At 40.4% G+C, this 16,559-nt stretch overlaps 3 protein-coding genes across 5 annotated transcripts in view; 2 read left to right on the forward strand and 1 right to left on the reverse strand.

The window, feature by feature from the left end:
- Window positions 1-3,958, forward strand: part of LOC112451689 — a 6,558-nt gene extending 2,600 nt beyond the window's left edge. For both annotated transcript variants that reach the window (XM_025011487.1, XM_025011488.1), the window contains 13 exons: window positions 21-257; window positions 336-547; window positions 614-877; window positions 953-1,058; window positions 1,140-1,512; window positions 1,585-1,752; window positions 1,826-2,039; window positions 2,120-2,290; window positions 2,381-2,567; window positions 2,648-2,846; window positions 3,064-3,202; window positions 3,275-3,459; window positions 3,547-3,958. In XM_025011487.1, coding sequence (XP_024867255.1) covers window positions 21-257; window positions 336-547; window positions 614-877; window positions 953-1,058; window positions 1,140-1,512; window positions 1,585-1,752; window positions 1,826-2,039; window positions 2,120-2,290; window positions 2,381-2,567; window positions 2,648-2,846; window positions 3,064-3,202; window positions 3,275-3,459; window positions 3,547-3,880 — 2,789 coding nt within the window. In that variant the 3' untranslated portion in view covers window positions 3,881-3,958. The remainder of the gene's footprint in view (window positions 1-20; window positions 258-335; window positions 548-613; window positions 878-952; window positions 1,059-1,139; window positions 1,513-1,584; window positions 1,753-1,825; window positions 2,040-2,119; window positions 2,291-2,380; window positions 2,568-2,647; window positions 2,847-3,063; window positions 3,203-3,274; window positions 3,460-3,546) is intronic.
- On the reverse strand, window positions 3,924-5,689 carry LOC112451693 (ERI1 exoribonuclease 3). Of its 2 annotated transcripts, none has more exons than XM_025011492.1 (2): window positions 5,637-5,689; window positions 3,924-4,751 (listed from the first exon to the last, which is right to left on the reverse strand). In XM_025011492.1, exon 2 carries the CDS (start codon window positions 4,723-4,725, stop codon window positions 3,988-3,990), a length of 738 nt encoding a protein of 245 aa, XP_024867260.1. In that variant the 5' UTR covers window positions 4,726-4,751; window positions 5,637-5,689; the 3' UTR covers window positions 3,924-3,987. The 2 variants fall into 2 exon arrangements, with proteins under 2 accessions (XP_024867260.1, XP_024867259.1); XM_025011491.1 differs by lacking the exon at window positions 5,637-5,689 and adding an exon at window positions 5,340-5,487.
- On the forward strand, window positions 5,508-7,299 carry LOC112451692 (replication factor C subunit 5). The gene is made up of 8 exons (XM_025011490.1): window positions 5,508-5,640; window positions 5,703-5,767; window positions 5,849-5,976; window positions 6,053-6,215; window positions 6,284-6,443; window positions 6,534-6,745; window positions 6,827-6,904; window positions 6,974-7,299. The coding sequence occupies exons 1-8, from the start codon at window positions 5,606-5,608 to the stop codon at window positions 7,114-7,116; spliced, it is 984 nt and encodes a 327-aa protein (XP_024867258.1). The 5' UTR covers window positions 5,508-5,605; the 3' UTR covers window positions 7,117-7,299.
- Window positions 7,300-16,559: the final 9,260 nt, after the last annotated feature.

Consider the following 16,559-nt stretch of genomic DNA (forward strand, 5'->3'; position numbering starts at 1 on the left):
TATATAATTTTAACAAATAGGTGTGTCGTCAACATCAGATCTTACGTTTTCTTTACGAAATCCCACATTACCATCCAGTGACAAATTGACTGCATCCAACATATCATTTAAAACGAACAAAATGAATTATAATGAAGAAAGCTACAGTGATTTAAATATACAAAGTAAAGATGGGATAAGAAAAAAGGATATTTCTAATAATATGATAAGTTCATCGCTCTCAATAAACACGAATACGGAAATACAGTCTGATTCAAGTAATATAATTTATTTAATTATTAATTTATTCTTTCTGTGATAGATATAACAATGTTTTTTTTTCCTTAATTTTTCAGAGAATGTTGTTCTTGGCAAGAATACAGAAAAATTATGTAATTGCATTGTTGGCGTGACGAATGAAATTAATGTTGAACTTGTAAACAATGGAGATAGATGGATTACATATATCATTAAACTAATTGAAGTGGTAGGAGATACGCAAAGTATTGAATTAAATATTCCTTCGGAAGATGATTTAATAAACCCTAATGGATGCCAATCAACAAAGGTATAATTCGGTAATCAGCTAAAAATAAATCTTATTTGTATCGATAATTTGGACTATTTCTTTCAGATTGAAGTGAAAGTAACAAAAATGTGCAAACCAATATTTATAATATTAAATATACATTTATCAGACATGGTAGCAAAATCAAAATGGTCTATGAAACACATGGTGTGCGTTAATCCGGAACAACCTGAACTTGACATCATATGTCCTACTGACAAACAGGAATTAGATTTTCAATATATTGCAGAGGAAACAACAAAAATTTTACCTATAACTCTTCATAACAAAAGCAACGTTGATGTGCCTGTGAAGCTCTCTATACTACTTGTGAGATATGAATCTACTAAAGTATAATTAAATTAATGTACTGAAAATTATTTAATATGCTTTTAATTATCGTAGGATGCATCAAAAATATTCAGTATTAATGAACCAACGCACCTAGTACTTAAACCACTTGAGAAATTTACCACTAATATAAGTTGTAAAAAATCGCGATCTACATCAGGTAAAAATCTCTTTCACATTGGATGTACTCTTTATATACATACGTTTTTTCTGTTGGAGATAAGAAAATTTTGTTGAATAGATTCTCCGCAGAGACAGCCACAACATTGGAAGAGCAAATTAATTGTATATGTACAATACAAGGATGACACAGTATTACTCAGGAAAGAAGTGCCTCTTTACGCACAAATAGGTATTTGTAAAATCCAAATTATCGACACAGAAATACCTATAGTTGTTCCAAGACAGCAAGGCAAATTGGTGAATATCCTTAACTCGGGAAATGTGGCGACCCACGTGTCCGCTACTATCGTATCAATAGAGGGGCATCCAAACACGACGCAAGATTTTTCTATAAAGCCAGATAATATATTCTTGCAAACTGGAGAGAAAAGTTCATTCTTAATTGTATATAAGCCACAATTTTCAGATGCAAATTGTATAGATGATGAAAGGTGATGATCAATTTGTAATTAGAAATTGATTTACCTATCGCATTATTTAGTTATTTATGGTTATTTCTTCAGATATGCAAAGATTAAGTTGGTTGCCGGGAACAATGTTTACCACTACATCATAAGTACCGAACAAAGATCATTAGAGTCAGAAAAAGAAAATTATCTGCGTTGCCATACGCCTAATAATGTTGTATCTCTAAGCCCAGCAACGTCACCTCAAAGTATAACTTCTAATAGGTAAGTTTATAAGTTTCTATACGTATGTAATGACCACTACTATAATAATAAGCAATAATCTCTTTATGTATAGATCTGGACCTTTCGATAGAAATTCACCAATCAGTACGGTATCCAGTATAGCTGTAGCAGGAAATATAATTCCAATCAGAGCTACACATGCTGAGCTAGCGTGGAATAGCGTAAAAACGGGTAAAAGCGAAATGAAGGAGTTTACAATTCGAAATACGAGCAATAACAAGATTAAAATTCAAATAGATATATGTGACGATAGTAAGAGTTTTAAGGTATTGTATAATGTGTATATATATCGTGTTACCTAAAAAGGAGTTTATGAAACTTATACTAATAAACATCTACATTATAGTTTCTCGGAGATAAACAGACTATCAATACAAGCATGGTACTGGCAATGCAACGGCAAGAAATCAAGACACTCGCAGTTGTGTTCAGTCCGTATTGCGTAGGCCCAGTAGTTGGAAAAATTACTATCAAGCATTATACAAGAGAAAGTAATGATTCTCAACAGTTCAAAAAAGTGCGTATATTTAATGCCCCTTCTAAATATTTTAACTTACGTACTTTTTAACGAATTTGGAGAGGGAATATTTACGATTCAAATTGACAGATACCTTTGTACGGATACGGTGGCTGCAGCAAAGTCAAAATCGCGGGTACATTTAAAGATGCGAGTGGAAAAATGTGGTTGTCGCTCGGGAATTTGAACTCCGAAACTACAACTTTGAGTGCAAATATCAGATTGGATAACAGTGGCGACTTACGTTCATTCGCCAAGATCACAGTTATACCGAAAGGTTTAAACTAACTCCTCTATTCTCTTTATATATCACATATTTTACATGAATTGTAAAGAAAACGCATTCACATATTTCAGTTATTTGTTCAACAATGAACTCTAGTTGGTACGTTAATCCAAAAGAAGTGATTCTTGATTCTAAAGAATCTCAGCAAATAGCGATACAATTTCATCCGAAGAAAGAAGACTTCGCGTTATTGCAACGTTCGGAAGTGTCGCACGTCGCAACGATAAATGTTACCTATGGTGATGAACCGACCCGCTGGCGAATACGCAGGTAAGAGATACACTAAATACTGGCTGCGTTCGATCGAAGACTTTACTCGGGTGCACACTGCTTCATTCTATCTTTGTTATTTACTAAAAGTTGAACAAGGATTTAGAATAGAACGACGCTGGTGTGCACCCGAGTGAAGTTTTCGAACGCAACCACTGAAACAGATATTTATTGGCGTTAATTTTCGACGCTGGCAAATGTATATCTTTTTTCTCAGATTGTATAACAAAATAAAAGAATCGGGTGAATCAACGAGGAATGAAAATGAGGCGTTCAAGAATATTGTGCATCCTATATGTAAAACTTTTCCCGGAGAACAACTAAATCCTGCTATAGCGTCAATTCGAGATTCTATCGTAAGTATACATACAATTATTTATCCTCATTACCGTTTACGTAATAATAACAACGCGTATTTAATTAAATAGCAAAATCTAAGCGATCTATGCACCGGAGTTCATCAATCCGAGATAATGCTCACGGTGGAATCGTGCGCGGATGATACTTTATTTGCTGTACATTATGACACTGATGAATCAGAGATGTATCAGTCTTTAATAAGCGACACCACTCATATGGATGAAGCGGGTGGAGCAAGTTACTTCGCCTCTCAGTAAGAGACTTTTTATTCATTCGTATCTCTGTATATTTCTTCTAATATATACATATCTCTTATGACTTATAATATTTTGTTGCGCAGAACTACGACAGAACATGAAACTCAACGTCCTGAATTGCAAGGAGATCAATTCACTGTAACTCCGTCCACCATCATTCTTAATCCTCCGATACAGAATGAAGCAACCGTAACTATTTTTAGTTTTTTCAAAACGGCCGAGACATTCCAGACCAGTCTGTCAAATTCAGATTACCTCAGCGTCGTTCCTGCGGAAGGAATACTCCCCGGCAAGAAAAGCTTTCCTTTAAAAATACAATGTTCGCAGAGAATAGAACGTAATATGCAGGCTATACTTGAGGTTTATACAGAGAATAATAAACAGGATGTATTGATCAAAGTCGTCGTGAGGCGATAACGATGGAAATCTGCGACTATCGGAATATTTATTTATGTAATTATTGTAATTGAAAAGTTTTATAAAAGTGATATTTTATTAATGCAAGACTAATTTTTAACAAACTGTCACGTGTTTTTTTTCGCTACACTCCTCGCTACTCCAGTATGTTCGTAACTACTTGAATTTATCGCAGAGATTGTTAACGACGAGGTAATCTTAAATTGCGTGTTGTATCTCTCTTTTAAAGCTAGTATTATCGAAACCATATTTTTCACGTCGTCGATGCCCGAATGTAGACGTCCCTTCAGCGGAAGGTTTAATCGCACGAGCATGTCCCTCAAGCCCTTCGGATAATACCCGACGGATTCGCAGAACGTGTACTTCAGGTCTATCCACTGCTTGAACTGATCCGGTAAAGCAATGCCATCCAAGTCGCACTGACTCGGCAGCATGGTTTTCAAGTCCCAATTGCCGCAAGTTACGAACGACGAGCTTCTTTCAGATTCATCCAAGTACCCTCCCTTGGTCAACCACTCGCAGAACCTCGGGAACACATTCGCGAAGTAAGCCTGATCGTCCACCGTCTCCTGCATGATCCCGGTCAATTCGGTGCAGAACGGCGTGAGGGTGGGATGGACTCTGGGTCTCACGTACGTATGAAACATGTCCTTCAGCTGCCAGTCGTGGGTGGACAGCACCGCGCACGGTATCTCGATGATCTCCTGCGGCTTGAGCACCTCGTGTCTCTCGCACGTGGCCTCGAAGTCCATCACCAGTAGGTAATCAAACTTCTGTGCAACCTCGCGAGAACGATTGATCATCGTTCTGGGATACCTTCGGAGAACTCGGTGAGCCATACTCATCTCTCATACGAGCGGATCGCGTTTTCCTGCGTGATTGCCAAACAAAATAAAACGTTTTAGGTCAAGTCGCTTGGATTAACCCGTCCCTTATTTACTCAGTTTTTCAGTGACCTCGGTACTTTGTCTGTTCAATCGATTGTGACCGAGTTTACCGCGAGATTAAATTTCGTGCAAAGTACGCCGTATTTATTATTACAACGTAAAGGTTGTTATTCAGGGTACATCACTATCAAAAGAGCAAAACTGTGAAACGGACATTCAAGTGGCTTGATCCTTAACTGTGGATATATGCTTTTATTGCACACTGTGGATAGAGAGATCCTTACTTTTGCATATGAAAAAAAGGAAATACAAATAATCGCTCGATCTCCACTCTGTGAGTTTTATTATTTAAATATTTAAAAGAAAAAACTTGATTATGTACACAATTAATGCTGGAAGATATAAGAAAATATAGAATAAAGAGCGATTATTTTTATTTCTCTACATAGGATCAAGTTTTATTTAAAAGCAAATAAAGTCTGATTCTGTGCAGGAAAGTGGTAAGATTCCCACATCCAGTTGAAGGTTAGAATTCTCGCAGTTTGGAAACAAATACTTTCCACCGACTTTACCTAACAATGGATTTTCGCGAATGTAATTCTGTTGAGAGAAGATCAAATTTGCGCACGAATGCAAGTAGACGCGTGTCGGAACGATTTCACGTTTTCGGAGCACATGGCAAAGTGTTGGTCGCGCAACTCCACGGAGCTGTCATCGGTCATCGCCACCATGTTTGGCGAAACCGGCGAAACGCGCGGCAAGGACATAACCTTCAAATCGTTCAAACGATTCCGTTCGTGGCATTATTGTGAGCCGGCTGGATTTCATATAACACACAATGACGTCCAGCAACGAACAACAGAATTTACCATGGTGAGTACGAAACGCTCAAGGCGTCAACGAGCACCGACTATAAGAACCTTCTTATATTTCAGGGTCGAGAAGTATCGTCCCAAGAGTCTGGACGAGCTTATTTCCCACGAGACTATAATAAAGACGAGTAAGTAAACAACTCGAGTAAACAACATGCTGACGCGCGCGTTTTATTATACGATAATAAGGCAGGAACTGCTCGTTACAGTAAACAAGTACATTGATGAGAATCAACTGCCGCATCTCCTCCTGTACGGGCCACCTGGGACGGGAAAGACCAGCACTATCCTGGCGTGTGCTCGTAAACTCTATACTCCAGCTCAATTCAATTCAATGGTTTGTGTACCTGTCGCTGAAATAATTTCACATCTCTTTGCCGGTGGCTCGTTGTTTTAATCGTCACCGTGTTTAGGTGCTGGAATTGAATGCTTCCGATGACAGAGGCATAGGTATAGTGCGCGGCCAGATCCTGAGTTTCGCCAGTACGGGTACTATGTACAGATCTGCGTTCAAATTAATTATCCTGGACGAAGCCGACGCGATGACGAATGACGCTCAGAATGCACTTAGGAGAAGTAAGCGTTATCCCGATATTTGTGTGCGTCATAAGATATTTATATCTCTATCAAGGCATTATTTTCAGTTATCGAGAAATACACGGATAACGTACGTTTCTGCATTATATGCAACTATCTCAACAAGATTATCCCAGCTTTGCAGTCTCGCTGCACCAGGTTTAGGTTCCTGCCTCTTGCGGCGGAGCAGATAATGCCAAGATTGAATCACGTTATTGAAGCGGAAAAGTGAGTGAGGTTCAATTTTATTTAATCATGTGTGTAATTCTCTATTATCTCGTTTGTCTCGAGGTCCTCGACTAATGAAAAATTTTGCAGCTTAAAAGTTACGGAGGACGGGAAGGAAGCATTAATGACGTTAAGTGGCGGTGATATGAGGAAAGTGATAAGCGTACTTCAAAGTACATGGTTTGCTTACGGTGCGGTGAACAAAGAGAACGTATATAATTGTGTTGGGCATCCGTTACCAGCTGACATAAATAATATTGTAAACTGGTTGCTAAATGAATCTTACGACACATGCTACACGAGTATCCTTCTGCAATATATAATAAAGATTTCAGCTCTCTATATCCGAATTATGTAATCCTTAATATGTATATATTACGCAGAGATTCAAAAGTTGAAGTTAGACAAAGGACTGGCGCTGCAAGATATATTGACAGAGATCCACTCGTGTATAGTTAAAAGTACGTATTGTGTTTTAGGTACATGCATACGAAATATTTGTCATTATTACTAATAAGCATGTTTTTCAGTTGATTTTCCCGATCCGTTATTTATTGATGTACTGTGCAAAATGGCAGACATAGAAAAAAGACTGGCTTCTGGATGTCGCGACGCCATTCAAGTAAATTCTCTCATATCTGCATTCTACAAGCTTCGCAATATCGAAACGTGATATCGTCCGTCACGCGAGATAATTTAAAGACATTCTCTTTTGTAAGTCTAAAAATATCATATTCTTTTTCAAGATAAAAACTATTGATTGTCATATATTATATACACAACATGGTAACACATAAACATGTGGATAATAAGGATATTTTTGCTATCTTGAAAAAACAATAAATAAATTTTTACAGCATCTCCCGTGAAAGATACCAATCCTTATTTTTCTAGAAATATCTTATGAGTGTACAGAAATCGCGTACATATAATAAAAAACGTAATAAAATTGTCAGCACAATGGAGCCGATCAGATATTTACACACGATCGATCTGTAACTCCGTTCTCCGCAACAATTTTTCCACCCGAAAATAATAGAACTATAAAAGCAATGTGTATATTTTAGATATATAAGTTACAATACGAGATTGCTATCGTCGCTCGGTTCCTCCGCTTAATTGCATTCTGGCGTGCGTCTTATCGGCGACACACGAAAATCTAAAAATAGCCCGTCAAAGCGTAAGTCGCGAATCAGTCGAGTCACCATCGATTCCTCATGTCATAAATTACAGCCCCCGCCCTGCTCGCCCGGCCGCCGCCGCCTCTCTTCCTGCCCTCTGCCCTTCGGGATCGTGATGATCTCCTTACGTGCGCGGAAAAGTGCAAACTTCATTCAGGAGATGATAACTTTCACGAGCAGACAGCAAACACGGACCAGGGGTGCCGAGGGAAAACTCCGCGGCGCCGGGCTACAAGTCTGCAATCAGTGTATTCCGTACTCTTGATCTTGCACAAGGCGGGAGCGCGGACCCCGACAGTAGCCCGGCAAATGCCGTCCAATCAGCACGCGATCGTTCGAGCCGTTCGAGCATCACGTCGACCGGGGAACCACATCGAAACTTCGGGCATGCGAGTGCCTCGTGCAAAGACCCCCGTCGTACAAATTTAAGGCTGGCCTGACGTAAACGTTACCCCTCGCGTTGCGCGTGGAAACCGCACGACGACAAACCGCACGTAACGAAAAATATCCACGAGGTGGCTCGATTTAACATCGGAAAGTTTTCGCGAAAAACTTGGAAATCGTTCACCGAAAGAATCCAAATTACGAACTTGCGAAATTGTGTTGGCAATTTTTTGAAATAAAGATCGTAATCGCGTAACGTACAGCGCCCCCCCCGATCTTTATGTTAATTATTTGCTGTGGTTTCCAATTTTCCACCGCTTCAAAAAGCGGTCGTTGTTTTCTGATGTGAAATATTTGACGCGAGAGCTTCGTTCGACGCGCTACTATACGGGCGTCTGCAGATTGTGTAAAAGATAGATGCGCGCTAATAGGGGACGAGAGAGGGTCCACGATGACGAACGTCGTCGAGGAGGAGACGGAACCCCGGCGAGTTAATTATGCACGCGTTTTCGCGTTCGCACAGAATCGCAGGGTGGTTCAATCGATAAAGTGTCGCGGAAGATATCCGCTTTAATTCACAAAAGGGCTGGCATCCGGTATCTATACGCGTCGTCGATCGGCACCGAACTCGCGCGACAACCGTTACAGATGTAGCTTGCGAGAGGAGAAACATAAAGCGGCTTATATATCCTGCAGCGCGGCGAGACCCATCATCCCCCGGTACCGCTGTAAACCTATATGCAACCCGTGCAAGTGGAATGACCCAACACTAGTCCCGGCATGCCATTAACTCTCCCTCCGCGCCTCCGCCGTGCGATCCACTGTACGTATGTACAATCTGCCGTTATTTCCCGAATATTTTGCAGAATGGAGCTTATACGCGCGCAGAAAGGCCTTGCTTAAGTTTAATATGTTCTTCCGCCGATGCGTGGACGTGCGGTTTTCATCGCGACAAAGGATTAAATCCTTTCAGCGAGAGTCGTGAGGTCTGACGGAGATATTAAGAGCAGGACTTAATCGCGGTAATGCACATCGTACATCGAATTAGAGAGTAAGTTTGTGAGATTAAATAAACGGTTGACGTTGAGCAAAATCTTTTCCTTTTCTTTGTTTCTCGATTTAGGGTTTATTATATTTTAACGATTTTTTACTTGACCTAATGCGCTCCGCTCTGTTGGGAATAAAACTTGCTTCTGTATATACACTCTCCGTCGGAAAGAAAAATCGACTCATTATTCATCAAAGAACTTATCGTCAGAATTTGCTGTACTAAAGATAGGATACTTTACATGTATAAAATATTTTAATCGCCCGCTTATGCCCTCTTCCCTTCCCCTCCTCCTCTCCCCCTCATCTGCATTTACCATAAAAGAGCGGAGACTAGGCGCACTTCACTGAAGTGGAGAGATCGAGAGAGATTCGAGTAGTAGTGGATTTTGCTTCCGATAAAATGAATTGTTAATCCCTCTCTAATTCATTTCGCGAGTGTTATCATGCGCAAATTAGACCTCGATAAGTGCGCGTCATGGCTAGCGCGCGAGATTATAATTGTTCATCTCCTCATGAAGCAGCATTTCGCGTTAATAGTGCACGCGGAGTGATGGCGAGGGGTCCAGAGCGCGCCCATGAAAAATAAATAAATAAATAAATAGATAAAGCGCGAAAAATTGATAGGAACGATCGCGGTAATTAAAACGGACAGTCCTTCGCACGGGACGACGGCGACTGGATCCCGCAGAAATTGCGGCTCCCGCACACGTCGCGCATTTCAAGATCCGTTATTAATAATCGATGCCGATCCTCCGGGAGGGAGAGCGTCGAAATTAATCGGGGAAAAGTTCTCCCTCATAAAAGCGCGCGAGGCCACATATTCTTCGAATTAGTAATTAAATAACACTCAGGCGCGATACTGAACGAAACTTCCGGGTTAATAAGAACTTTCGAACTCGGCGTGCTAGCACGTCGATTCTGCCAGCTATTTCATGTTGAAAACTTGGCGCAGACGTGCCCTTAACTTTCTGCTTCGAAATAACTAATTCAATTAGTATATCAGTGCTAGCGTGGGGTTAACTACGTCTTCGCGAGTATACGTAATCCACGTTTCCAGGCTTAACTTTGACACAGCGTATCCTCTCTTGAACTTTCGTTTTAGGCCGGCCGTCCGGCTCCGGAAGAATGATTGCCAAAAGTGTCTATACCCGATACCTACTTAAAAGTACATCGAGACTGTGTGTTTAGTCGACTTGCTCGGGCAAAAAGGTTTGCTTGTTCAGCACGTCGTCTGCCCGACGAGTTTTGTATGACTTATCAAACGCCACAGTAGAATATTTCATTGTCATAAGTATATAATGATAAAATATCCATGATTAAATGAGACTATATATGATTAGTTAAACAGCATATTTTTTATCTGACATCGTTATCTAACTATTTATGTCATTCGAAATTTTATACTAGACGGCATTTATTTTTTATAACTGTTTAAAAAGTTTTAATAGCGCCGTTCATGGATGACTACCGTCGTTAGTCATTATGTTGAATCATAAAATTAATTGATCTGACAATGTTTTGTGGATATAAATACAAATCTACGATCATGCTGCACGTAGTAAGATTTCAAATTGCCGTTTCAAACTTATTGAACAATCTAGAGAGAATGCCATAACTATATATACTATCTTATTTCTTAGCTTAGTACTTTACGGAAAGTATAGAGTATCTTAACTCACTTTTATGGTAAGATAACACGAATTGCCTTTTCATTGGACCATATCTGATTCGATTCGTAATATAAATTTAATCGATTTAATTCATTTTAGAAACAGCAATCTTTCAAAAATGTTGAAAATAAATTTTTGTACGTCATTGTTTTTTTATGTAAACATCACGTTTTTGTGTGCAGAAAAAAGTTTAATCCAGTTTTATGATTAGCAACGGATATATAAATGGACAAAACGAAAAATGTCGTACAATTGTGTTAATATTTTTTAACGTGATTTGTGCGTTTTCTCTGAAAAATAAGGTTTCTAAAATAATTCTTTCCTTCCAAAGTGACCAATTCAATTTGCGACCCTATTTGTCCGCATGTTTATATGAACGCGGTTGTAAATTAAAGAGAACGACGTGCGGGACGAACGACGGTTCTCTCGCGGCCGTATTCCCGCCGGGGAGAGAATTCGACATTGGGCTCGTCGAAGAAATACGCGACCGAGAGGATATCCGGCTGACCGAGCGGTCCGTATGCAGATTTAACGAGCGCAAAATAACCGGCGGGTACCCTCATTTGTGGCGCGCGAGCACAAGCCGTGAGTTTTCTCGCTCGCGAGTGCCATCGCGAACAATATAAGGTGACGCATCGCGTGTTTCCCTTCTTCTCTTCCGTCGTAAGTAGTAGTTGGCTCCGCGTGCATGCCGTGACGAGGGATTGAAATTCAATTTCACACGGGTGTAACTCTCGAGGCAAGGCAAAACCATACCAAGAGTCGCAAAGCAGGACGCGAATAAAAGCGGGGTCGCGACGGCAGGTAGATTCCGCATTTCCGCTTAATCTCAATCGCATCCCCCACGGTGCCTGGGATTTCCCCCCCTTGCCCTTCCACCCCGCTCCCCTTTCTCGCGCGTTTTCCATCCTCCCTTCTTCGGTGACTCTCTCCTCTCGCCCGCGGTAAATATCCGATAATCTATATCCCGCGGATACAACGAACGTTTATATCCGCGGGAAATCGCGAGTCGCGTAACCGAAAAACTAATCGAAAACTTGAGAACTAACCGGAAAGCTTATCGAAAGCGTTCAGCTTTCCTTTTTCCTCCCTCCCCTTCCCCTCTCTCTCTCTCTCACCTTTCCCTATCCTTTTCCTTCTCGCAAAGCTTGAATTTCCCAGCGGCGCTTATGCAACACGCTTATCTCGAGCGTGCTATATAGGTGAAATTTTGAGAATCTTGATAAAACGGGCACAGGAAATTCATCGATTCGCATTCTCACCTCACGTTTGCGGCCCCGAATGTGGCTGTTTAAAATTTCAGTGATCTCATGTCCGATTTAACACTACAGGTTGAAGAGGCCGCAGTAATGAATGACGTTTCACCCTCAATTAAGGAATCGCTTTCGAATCAATGTATTTTTTTGATCGTTCAAGTGACACTGATTAAAACTCGTTCTGAATGAACAATAGTTCTTTCAATTTAATTTTCGCAGCGCGAGCCTCAGTGCAAATTTAAAAAAGCTTCCTGGATCAAAGTATAAAACTGAAATATTTTATCAGCATATGTATGTAATGTATAGTTAGTAATTTAATTAATTTTTTTAAAGAAACATATAGCCACGTGAATAGTTATTTTACCATAAAAAATGAGGTAAATGTTTGTAGTACCTCTTCTTCCTTTTCCTATTCTTTTTTTTCTTTTCTTTTTTTTTTGGTAAAGTTCATTCCTCGCGCGCTAATCGCATTTCTCTTGTTACGCGAAAAAATATAGAAACTGTTATTAAAAATATATCAATATTTACCCGCGGCCGTTCGATGTTTTTCATTGATTAAATCGGGCAGCTAAAGCCTTCCCGACTAAAGTCGATGTCTCTTTTCGGGGTTATAGGTGGATTCCCGCTGTGGATATATACGCGCGATGGAAATGAGGACGTTCCGTAATCTGACTCGCAACGTCGCAACGTCAAACGGGCTCGTGTTGCGCCCCGCCGATCGACGCATCGCATCGCATCGTTTACAACGTCGAACAAAAGACGCATCGCCACGATCCGCGCAAGAGATCGGTGCGTCGGTGGTACGAAATCCGCGCAAACTCTCACAAAGGACGAGGTTGGATAACACGGGGGTGTGTCCCCATCCCCCTCGTCCCCCATGCACCCTCGCCCGCTCGCTGGCCGCGTCCAGCACCAGGGATGGAGGATGGAGGCTTACGGCCGATTAGCTATATCTCACTTTTCGACAGTTGGCGATTGAAACGCCGGCAGACCAGTGCGGAGAGAGAATGAAGGGGGAGAAAAGAGAGAGAAAGGGGGGAGGGAGAGAGAGAGAGAAGGGGAGAGAGGGAGAGAGGGAGGGAGAGAGGGGGGGGGGGGGGGGCGCAAGCGAGGCGAAGATCAACTCAGCTCTCGTGTATTCGTGCACGAGCCTCTCGGAGATTCGCATTCGCATCGATCTCGTTAACTATGGCAACAATATTTCGCCGCGATAGTATCGTTCATATGCGCGCAGCCCGGATCTGGCCGGTCGGTCGATCCCGAAAGTAGCCGGGTTCTCGCAGGTACCGCGGGTACCTGGTACACTTCCTAAGATGTTATACAGCGGCTCTGCGCGACTAACGGCCTCCGTATCGGTATATTCTCACTTCGGAGCGACGACATCAAGCGTAGTCGAGGGAATACGGCTTTTACAATATTTCAACATTATCCGTCGTAACTTTTTAATTTCTGATATAAAACTCGACGGGGCGATAAGGTCGACCTGAATTTTCGATAAAGCGAAATTGTCTTAAAAGCGAGTTCGCTAAAGTCCCCGCCAACCCTCTTGATTCAAGACGATTACATGGACTTTCATAAAAGAGACGTACGTCTTATGAGCTCTAAGAAATAATAGGCAAACATGATGGTTGTTTGCTTAAAACGCGAGCGTAATCTCATAAACGACCTTGTGGCCTTAATCAGATCGGCTTATAGAGACGCAGTGTGTATCACTACGGGGAATCAGCAGTTTCATCCCGTGCCGAATGAGATACGAGACGCGTACGCGATTTACATCTCTGGCAGGCGATTTTACGACGCTCGGGATCTCTCGAAAGATACGGGGAGGACGGGCGCGCGATAAGCGCACGCGAGAGGAACATAAAGGGAGAACTTTTGAAACGGTTAATTGGCGAAGGACGAAAGCCAGGTCTCGGTCAGGAAAAAGAAGTCACGGTGAGAGTCTGCTGAGTTCCTCCCCGCGAAACAAAGACGGAGGCAGCCAAGAGACCAAACTTACTTAGTTTAGTTGGTGGCGCGAGAGAAATCTCATAAAGTCACGTCTCTCCATCCTTATAGCCAATGTCAATCTCAATTTCGCCGTGGACACTCATTAGCGAGAGATTCCAGATAAATCGCGTACCCACGATAAATAAAGGAAGCTTTAGGTAGCTGCAACTAAATTACGCAGATCTTTCCCCATCCACTCGTGTATAATTCTTATCAGCCGCATACACGCACGTTCATAAAGTGAATGATTGGTGAACTGTAAAGATTCAATCGATGGTGAAGACTTTTCGGCGTTTGAGAGATTGAAATATCGCTCTTCGAAAAGGGGCAAATAGGATGAGCCGGGTGACTGCGTTCTTTATACGCGCGCGTATAACAGTGACCGAATTCTCTTTACGCGAAGCTAAAGGTGCGCCGGTCGCAATTTCCAACGGTCTCGTTATCTAATTTCAAAACGGTCTCGCTCCTACAAATTAAGAAGTTTATTTGAAAAGTGGTACGTGGCAGAGCATGAGTTCGCCCAATTATATTTTTCATCTTTCGATTTCTATTTTCGCGGCATCGCGGTTTCTTCGGATTGTACATAATTCTATGCAGAGTGCCCCAGTTATTTGCGCTCTCATTTATGACGTGGTAACAATATAATATAGCAAGTTTAATTTTTAATCTAAAATGAAAATTACGATAGAAAGCCAATATGAAATTAAATTATATTATCCATTTATATTAATTAAGCATTTATAACATTGGTCCTTTATATCACTATTATAATTATTACATACTTCTTATGTATCTCATATAAATATATCTGTCTATACTTTTATTACTTACAACTCGGAGAAATAAATATTACAATATTATCATCTAACTAAGGTACAATCTACATATGTTTCATTTTATAACATATGTTTCAAAAAATATGACACATACATTTTTTTAAATTTCTATATCTGCTCTTCCAAAATAGTTTTTGATGAGCTCTATAATTTACTTTTTGTACAAAGCAAAATAAATTTTTCTCAGGATATCGCGTGGATACATCGCGCTTAGCACGTAACACCTCGCAAAACAATTGCAACTATCTTTGACGAAGGTTTTTCAGTCGGCTCGATATCTCGGATCGATCTCGACGTAAAAATCTCAGCCCCATTCCCCCGCTCGGTAAATCCCCGTCGGATGTTAATTTAACTCGTAGAAAATGTGCGCACCACGCGCAATTTGTATCACGCCGGTGCAACCGAGTCGACGGTAATCGAGCTCGAGAAATCGATTGATTGGAAAAGAATTAAGGGTATTCTTTTTACCTCCACTTTCGCGTTCGCGCTAGAGACAGCCCCCCCCTCTCCCCCGGTAGCCTTCGCGCTACACAATAAGAGAAAAATTCGGGAAAAGCTCCGTTTCCGTCTAGCAGATTCGCTCCGCTGGGTGCATCGAATGAACACATGTCATCTCGATAAGGAAGTTAAGGGAATCGCCGCTGTTTACATCGACCTTGCCTCGTATCGTACCGTATATATTCTTACTGACTATATTCGCTATACGACGCGGTCGATAACATGATAACGCCGAAATAGATTTGAAAATATTTTAAAGAACTGCAAAATTTTTTTATTAACGCTTTAGAAACGTTTTAAAATCTCTTTCCCTCTTTTTATCTACAATTATCTAGATAATTTTATTTAAAACACATTATATAATTTGAGCACTTGCCATTTTAAATTTAACGAATGAAAGAATTCTTTAGACCTTCGAAATTTCTATTGACCTCATCTCATTGTCAGGCGAAAACAATTTGCCATTGTTTACAGCATAACTAGAGCGTATACGTGATATTTTTGCATAGACTGATGTCATAATTGGTTCAGCCGCTTGGTTGCTTGGTTGAAAACTTTTTTAGATTTTTATAGAACGTCGAGAATTCACGAGAATTTTTAATTAATACTTTAATCGGTTTTAAATACAATATTTCTAGCCATTATATTTTCTGTAAACTAAAATTACTGAATATTATAATTAATATATTCTTTTTGCGTATAAAAATGTATTTTCTATTTGTTTTACATTTAACAAATTTGAAAGCAAACTTTCACAAAATATCCCATGCATCCTTATGCTAAATCACACGCGAAGTACGTCGTGCAGCAAAATCATTTTTCGGGAATTATTCAAACGAAGAAGAAACTAATTTCAGGATGATAAACGGCACATAAACGGAACAAAGGCAAATTATTTTCAAGAAGCTAATCGAACACGCTCTCGGATCTTTTCACAAAAGATGAATATTGTGCCTGAGGTAAATTTAAGAATTTGAAAGAGCTTTCTCCCCATTATCTCTGTAGAAAAAAACACATTAGGCGAAATAGTCAAATTCGCTATTATTATCTACTATGTCTAGTTATTATGTGCTTTCTCAAAATAATTATTAACGCTTAAATTAATGATTAATCGTATTTCAATTAACAATAGTATTTTTACAGCAAGTATTATTTTTTATACGTATTTACGGCCACCTCAATTTTAAATCTGACTTTACGACGCTGAATGGTCACGCAAGCTGTGCATTAACGCCAACGACGGACTTAACGT

This window comes from Temnothorax curvispinosus, unplaced genomic scaffold (assembly GCF_003070985.1).
Source record: "Temnothorax curvispinosus isolate PA1 unplaced genomic scaffold, ASM307098v1 QBEX01002451.1, whole genome shotgun sequence".
In the NCBI taxonomy this organism is placed as follows: domain Eukaryota; kingdom Metazoa; phylum Arthropoda; class Insecta; order Hymenoptera; family Formicidae; genus Temnothorax; species Temnothorax curvispinosus.